The 8,293-nt window shown below is 40.5% G+C and overlaps 1 protein-coding gene across 1 annotated transcript; it reads right to left on the bottom strand.

Annotated features, from left to right (window-relative positions):
• Positions 1-3,977: 3,977 nt before the first annotated feature.
• Positions 3,978-4,997, bottom strand: LOC114741006 (uncharacterized). The gene has a single exon (XM_028929267.1). It carries the CDS (start codon positions 4,995-4,997, stop codon positions 3,978-3,980), a length of 1,020 nt encoding a protein of 339 aa, XP_028785100.1.
• Between the last annotated feature and the right edge of the window lie 3,296 nt (positions 4,998-8,293).

Below are 8,293 nucleotides of genomic sequence, written 5' to 3'. Positions count from 1 at the left end.
ATATTTTAATATTAAATTCAAATTTTGTCGCGCGCGTGTTTAATGAGCATACACATAGCTGCGTACATTCTTCATCTAGAAACTCTTATCTAAACACGGGTAGGTTTAAAGATTAAATCATTAATTAAGCCACCAATGACACAAATTAGTTTAATATAATAAAAAGAAAAAAACAAGAGAAAATCAAGCATCAATCTCTTATTAAAAAATTAATTGGTAAAATGATCCCGACAACTTTTTGTGTAACTATTAACTTTTCTTGTATGTAATTATCTTTCTTTAAGCGTGCAATTTTTTTTTTTGCAATTTAATTTATCTTATGATCCATTTTCTCCTTTATGGTCAAATTAATCCTTTACATCCAAGTAAGTAATGTTTTGTGTAAACTATCTTCTCTTTATACAACTTAATTTTTTTATATACAACTTATCGCTTCTTATGTAATTTATTATTATAAGAATCATTTGTCAAATAATTTTTCATTGAAGAATTTATTATCAATTTTTTCAAAAAGAAAAAGGAATTGTCAAACCCACATAGCAGGCACAAAAAACTGAGACTACTGTCATTGATCTGAATAATATGTCCATACACAAACTCAACACCCAACTATTTACACCACAAAAAAATGACTTTCAGTGACAATTTTTAGTCACGACACAAGATGTCACTGCTAAAAGTGTGACTTTTAGTGGTGACATTAATAGACGTCGCTGAAAATCTTACTTTTAACAGCAAACATAAATATCACTTTTAGAGTAGTCATTGAAGGTCAATTTTTAAAAATGAGACTTTTAGTGACGACTAACTATATCGCTGCTAAAAATATACTTTCAGCAGCTACCTAATGTTGCCACTAAAAAGGACTTTTACTGGCGACAGTTATTGTTACTGCTAAAAGAGGCTTCAACATGTCACCACTGAAAGCAAATGTCGTCGCTGAAAGTCACTTTCAACAGTGACACTTAATGTCACCGCAAAAAGCTTATTTTAACTTTTTATTAATATTTTAAGTTTTTTATAAAAATATCATATTTAGACAATAATTTTGTTCATTAATATGATTTGCTATGACAAAATAAAGTATTTTCACATGTTGTTAAGTTAGAGAGAGAGAGAGAGAGGGTTAGAGAGATAATATGGTGTGTGTGAGAGTGAGAGAAGAAAGGAGGAAGGAATGAGTATGTATGAAAATGAGATATTATAATTATGTGTGTGTGTAAGAGTTAAATAATCATGATAAAATTTATAATTAAACTTTATTATTTTTATATCTATTTTCATATTTCATAATTATAAATATAAATATAAATATAAATAATTAGAAATAAAAAATATAAAAAATATTTTATGAATTGTATTTTTTATACAAAATGGATATTATAAATAAATATTTTAATCAAATAAAAAAATTAAATATAAATATTTAATAATAGGATTATTATTTAACATTATTTACCTAATCAGGATTTTTAACGGCTTCATCATAAGAATATGGTTAAAAAATTGAGTCAACAAAGAAGAGATATATCACACATATAACTAGAGGAGATATTAGCATAACTAATATAATTCTCTATAAGGTATTTATACTTCAACTTCTTACCATGCGACTTACCTGAATCAAATGTAATTAGACTACATACATAATCCTTAGCCTATACTCGAGCCTTTTTTTTTTTTTGAATAGAAGAAGATATATTAATCAAAAAAGAATATATACAGCGGGACCAAAAAAGACAAAAAGATTACAACTGAAAAGGAGGAGAGCAAGAGAAGGGTTTTAGGCTAACCCAAACCTAGGCCGCTATAGAATTCCTTGGCTCTCCGGGTATGATCACCCAGAGCTAGGACTCTATTTACAAGAGTAATAGCATGCACATTTTCGTTACAAAATAAGGTCCTATTTCTAGCATCCCAAAGTTTCCAGCAGAGGAGCCCAAAGATAATGCGCTAGGAATTCTTGCTGCGACTAACTGAAAGGTTTGCTTCAAACCACTCTTCTTGAGAGCAAGAGAAGAAGGTGCTTTGAGACTGGCTTGGGACGATTAGTTTCCAGCAAGAGGCAGCCCTTTCACAGGTACGCAGTACGTGAAGGATGTCCTCTGATTCTTTCCCCCAGATCTCGCATACATCGGAGCCAGTCATATGTCGCCTAACACGTTCACAATTAGTGAGGAGTTTGATATGCATGGCTAGCCATAGGAAGGTACGTACTCGTTGAGGGCCCGGCCATTTCCATGCCATTTCCCATTTACTGTCCACATCATTCCATAAGTCCTGGGCAATCAAATTATATCCGGATTTGACACTGAAGAGACCATTGCTTTGCAGGGCCCAGGTACAATTATCTTGCGGCCCATTGATTGAAGGGGCTGGAAGCTCACCAATCTATTGTATGATAGAGGAAGGGAGTAACTATTGGAATGAAGCCCAATCCCATTCTCCATTCGGTGTGATATAGTGGCTGATGGGTCTCTGGAGTTCCTCATATGATAAGGGCTTTAAGGAGAGATTAAGCAAAGGCCCCAGGTCACCTATCCAGTGGTCAGACCAAAAACGGATTTGGTTCCCATTACCTAAGCACCATTTTATGCCCAGTTGCATTTCCTCCCAAATACTTGCAACATTTTTCCACAGATGGGATCCCTTATTTATTTTACTGCAGTTAAGTGCCTTATTGGGCCAATCATATTTCACTCTCAGAACTTGGACCCAAAAGAGATCAAGCCTTGTTCTTAGGTTGTAAGCAATTTTCATAAGGAATGCTGAATTTTGATGCTCCAGATTCTTTAGACCATAGCCCCCGCAATCTTTCGGTTGACATATATCAGTCCACTTAACTAGATGGATGCCTCTGTGCTGATCACTAGATCCCCAAATGAAATTCCGGATTAAGGATTGCAACCTATTGCAAGTGGTGCTAGGAAGGCGTGTTGATTGCATGGCATAGTAGGGTATGGTTGACAAGACTGATTGAGCTAGAGTGATCCTTCCTGCTAACGAAAGCGACTTACTTTTCCAACCAGCTAGCTTTTTATGAATTCTGCTCTCTATATATCGGTAAGTGTCTTGAGTGATTCTGGCATGAATTAAGGGAACCCCCAAGTAAGTGCCTAGATTTGTTGTTCTTTGGAATCCCAGAGCCGAGTTGAGGGAGGCTGCTTGAGGAGGGGAAACATTCTTAGAATAGTAAGTGCGGGTTTTATGTTGGCTAACTTTCTGACCCGAGGAGGCACAAAAGGAAGCTAGGATGGAGTTAAGTATCTTTGCTTGTGCTGTGCTGGCTTCTCCAAAGAGAAGGAGGTCATCAGCGAAAAAGAGGTGCGAAAGGGGGGCCCTCTTCTACCTAGGCGAATAGGCTGCCATTTTTTATCTTCTACAGCTTTAGAGATAAGCTGGGAGAGTCTTTCCATGCAAAGGACAAAGATATAAGGGGAAAGTGGGTCGCCTTGTCTTATGCCCCGCTGGGGTGTGATAGTCTCTGATTGCTATCCATTCCAGAGGACCTGCATGGAGGTGGACGTGATGCATTTCATAATAATGGTGATAAGCCTATAGGGTAATCGGGCCTCTTTCAGGGTGTCTGCAACGAAGTCTCACCGAAGTCTATCAAAGGCTTTCTCTAAGTCCACTTTAATCGCCATCCATCCTTTTCTACCAAACTTCTTTCCCATTGAGTGAATAGCTTCTTGGGCTATAATGATATTATCTGTGATATTCCTTCCCTTGATGAAGCTAGCTTGATACGGTGCTGTGAGAGTGGGCATAACTGGTGCTAACCGATTGGCTATGATCTTAGTGAGCAGTTTATAGATGGTTGTGCAAAGGCTGATTGGTCTAAACTCTTTTATGGATTGGGGGGAGCTCGTCTTGGGGATCAAGGTAATCAATGTACGGTTGAGTTGAGGGTTTATGTCTGTGCCTTCAAAGATGCTTTTAACCTCCTGAAATAATGAATCACCAACTATTCCCCTTTAAGATTGGAAGAAGATGGCGTGCAGTCCGTCCACTCCCGGCGATTTCAGAGGGGCCATGTCAAAAAGCACTTTTTTAGTTTCCTCTTTTGAAATAGGGCCATCAAGCAGGATTGACAAAGAATCAGTAAGTGGGGGAAACTGACCTGAACATGGGTAAGGCACAAATTGGCCGTCCTCAAGTGTATATAGTTGTTTGAAGTAGTTAGTCGCCATAGACTTCAGTTGGTGCTGATCAGATACCCATCTCCCATCATTGTCTTTTAGCATAGAGATTCTGTTTTGTCTGCGCCGAATTAACGCTTTGGTATGATAATAATGAGTATTCCTATCTCCATCACAGATCCACTGGCTACGGGATTTTTGGAGCCATAGGATCTCTTCCTGCATACAAACATTCTCGTAGTCATCCAGGAGTGCTCGCTCTATCTCGAGCAGGTAGGAGTTGAAGGGGTTCCTTTCAAGTGCCTTTTGGACACCATTAATTCTCCTGTGCAGAGTTCTTTTATTCCGACCTATAATTCCAAAAGTATTATGGTTCCAGTCTTGGACCGCAAGAGTGAAGTGCTCAATGTTTTCAACTAGACTTCTCCCTTCAGTCCAGGTTAAGGTTACTAGGTCCTTGAAGTTCGGGTGTGAGATCCACGGTGCAAAAAATCGGAATGGTGGCTTTGTGACTTGTTGTTCTCCCTTTAGTTGGATGAGGATAGGCCTATGATCGCTTTGGATCATTGGCAAATGCATGACTTCTGTATTGGGATGGGATTCTAGCCATTGCTGGTTGCATAAGGCCCGGTCTAATCTGACTAGTAGATTCCCTCTCTTCCAAGTATATTTTGGGCCTGTATAACCCAAGTCAAGGAGTCCAGCATGAGCAATAAAGCTCCTGAAGGCTTTGCTTCCTATTGGGTTTCGAGTGGCTCCACCTTTACGTTCATCGTTCGTGATAGTGGCATTATAGTTGCCTGCTGTTAGAAAGCCCCTGATTATCTCCCTTGATTCTCTCCATTTATTGCCCATGATATTAGCTAGAAGATATATTTCCTGATTTATTGAGATATTGCAATATATGTAATTTATGGCTGATTGATTGTATCCGGATATTATCTCTCATTCGGACTCTATATATTGTAACCCAATCATATGGAATAATAAAATGAGCATGAAGTATTCAGCAAAGTAAACATGGTATCAGAGCATAGGGTTCCTCCTGAACCCAGAAAACTTCGTGCGTCGCTGCCGTGAGAGAGAGAGAGAGAGAACGCGAGGAGAGAGAGAGAGTGAGGCGTCCCAGATCTGAAGCCAGGAGCAGACCATGGACGACACCGCCCCTCCAGTCCTCACCGGCGCCCTCAGATCGGCGCATCCCTTGAAGACGACGCCGAACGGAGCTGCGCGTGAAGCCCACGCGCCGTCACAAGCTTCGCGCGTGAAGCCCACGCGCCACCACTGCCTCTGCGCGTGAATTGCACGCGCCGCCGCCGGAAACCAACAGTGCCTCTCAGAGATCCAGAAAATGAACCCTTCAGAATTCCCACCCCTTTTTGGGTCCGTTCGTAATATTCCAATGGCCCTTATGTCCGGTACATCCTCAAATACTCAAAGCACTCCTTCTTCACCTTTAGTCACCTCTCAAGCCTCTGATCCAGAACCATCCCTAACCTCTGAACATCAAGCTATGGTGGTGGCTCACAAACTTAATGGTAGCAACTATCTCCAATGGTCTCAAAGTGTATTAATGTATCTACGTGGGAAGCGTAAGGAGAAATATATCAATGGAGAGGCAAAACAACCTTCACATAATGATCCCAAATTTGACACCTGGTTTGCTGAAAATAATCAGGTGATGTCTTGGCTGTGCAACTCAATGACTATTGAAATCAGTGAAGGATACCTCTTGGCAAGCACAGCTAAGGAAATCTGGGACGCTGCTAAGAGGACTTACTCCACACTAGACAACACTGCAGCCCTATTGGATCTAAGGAGGCAGCTCAAAGATCTGAAGCAAGGAAACTTAACTGTAACACAATATTACAGCACTTTAACGAAGATATGGCAGCAGTTGGATCTCTTTGAAGTTCATCCTTGGAAGGACATGGATGATGCTAATTACTACAGACAGCTGGTGGAAAAAGGACGAACCTATGACTTCCTATTGGGTTTGAATGATGTCTTTGAAGAAGTAAGAGGCAGAATTATGGGTCTAAAACCGCTTCCCTCCCTATTTGAAGTCTTCAGTATGGTCAAGTTTGAAGAAAGCCGGAGACACCTCACTCAGGGTAACCAAACCCCAGTAGATGGCTCAGCATTAGTCATGAGGAGGTCCCCAACATTCGAGGGATCTGAGAAGAAAGGGAACAAGTGGTGCAATCACTGTAACAAGAAAGGCCACACCAGAGACGAATGTTGGAAACTACATGGGAAACCAACCCAAGGGAAGCAGAAACAACGGGAAGATAGAAAAAGCCACCACACCTCCTCTGAAGAAAAAGGTGATGAGGGAGACCAGTTGACCAGAGAAGAGCTTCAAATGCTTCGTAAGATACTTGAAAAACAAAACAAATCAAAATCAGTTCCCAACGTGAACTTGATTCAGTCAGGTAATTCTATTATAGCCCTTAATGCAATGGTAACTAGTGATGAAACCTGGATTGTTGACTCCGGTGCTACAGACCACATGACTGGTAATAAGTCCCTCTTCAAAACTCTCAAATATTGCCATGAGAACCTTAGGGTAAAAGTAGCAACTGGACTATATACTAAAGTTGAGGGTGTTGGCATTGTGGCCCTATCTGATGATCTGGAAATCCATAATGTTTTGTTTGTTCCTGCTCTTACCTGCAACCTTATATCTGTGAGCAAATTGACTAAAGGACAAGTATGTCGGGTAATCTTTGATGATGTTAAGTGTGTTTTTCAGGATTCGACCTCGGGGAGGAAGATTTTGACTGCTAAAGAATGGGATGGACTCTACTACTTTGAAGGAAAAGATATGAAGACTGCAGGAGCCAAGAAAGCTATAGTTAGCTCTAATTCTCAGAATAAAAATGTAATGTTGTGGCATCAAAGATTAGGCCACCCCAGTTTTGATTATATGAAGCATGTGTTTCCAACTTTATTCAATAAAAATTCTGTTCCTTTCCAATGTGAAACGTGTCAAATTGCCAAACAAACTCGCGCCTCTTATCCCAAACATACTTACAAACCTACTGCCCCGTTTACATTGATTCATACTGACATTTGGGGACCAGCCAAAATCAACACCCGAACAGGCACAAAGTGGTTTATTACATTCATCGATGATCACACCCGGGTCACATGGGTTTACCTTATGAAAGAAAAATCCGAAGCTTTACAAATTTTCAAAAACTTTCACTCTTTTGTGAGAACCCAATTCCAAACTCCCATCAAAGTTCTAAGAAGTGACAATGCCAAAGAGTATGTGAGTGGAGCCTTTAGGGAATTTCTTGAGCAGGAAGGAATCCATCACCAAACCTCATGTGTCTATACTCCTCAACAAAATGGAGTTGCTGAGCGGAAAAATAGGCATCTTCTAGAAGTAACCCGAGCTATTATGATGGAAAGAAATGTTCCAAGTCTGTTTTGGGGAGATGCTGTGCTAACCGCTGCTTATCTCATCAATCGAATGACCTCAAAAATTCTCCATTTCACTACCCCCATTCAAAAACTCCTCGAGACCTACCCCACCTCACCTATCATCAATACCATCCCTCAAAAGGTCTTTGGGTGTGTCGTCTTTGTTCATAAACATGATGGGGGCAAACTTGATGCTAGAGCAGAAAAATGTATTTTCCTAGGGTATTCCTCCACCAAAAAGGGATATAAGTGTTATTGTCCCACTACCAGAAAACTCATAATCTCCAAAGACACAGTTTTTTATGAGGATGATGCTTATTATCCCAAATTACCCATTCAGGGGGAGCACTATGGAGTAGAATGGCTAATTACACCTGAACCTACAACCAATCCCAACACACATCTTACCACCCCTCTTGAACCTGCCATACCACAAGAAGAAATCATTGTCCCTGAACCGGAACCAAAAACCCCTAGTCCTACACCTCCACTAGAGCACCAAAACCCCACAAACACTCCTCACCCGACTCACCCAATGGAAACAAATGCTGAAATTGATGCAGGGGTGACAGAGCGTTCAAGTCCTCAATCAGGTGAGCAGGATAGTAGTAGTAGGGTTCCTTCCATTCCAAGGCAGCAACATGATTCCAATCCAGAGTTGGATCCTGAAGAGCTAGGGTGGCCCATTGCACTTAGAAAGGGGGTAAGATCATGTACTC

The sequence above is a fragment of the Neltuma alba genome, unplaced genomic scaffold (assembly GCF_004799145.2).
Source record: "Neltuma alba isolate B1F8T4 unplaced genomic scaffold, ASM479914v2 tig00000592_pilon, whole genome shotgun sequence".
NCBI classification, from domain to species: domain Eukaryota; kingdom Viridiplantae; phylum Streptophyta; class Magnoliopsida; order Fabales; family Fabaceae; genus Neltuma; species Neltuma alba.
The sequence above is the reverse complement of the archived record's forward strand: the minus strand, read 5'-3'. Positions and strand labels throughout refer to the sequence as shown.

Excerpts from the sequence above, each read along its gene's own strand:
- LOC114741006 (XM_028929267.1), bottom strand. The coding sequence starts at position 4,997 with ATGGGCAATAAATGGAGAGAATCAAGGGAGATAATCAGGGGCTTTCTA.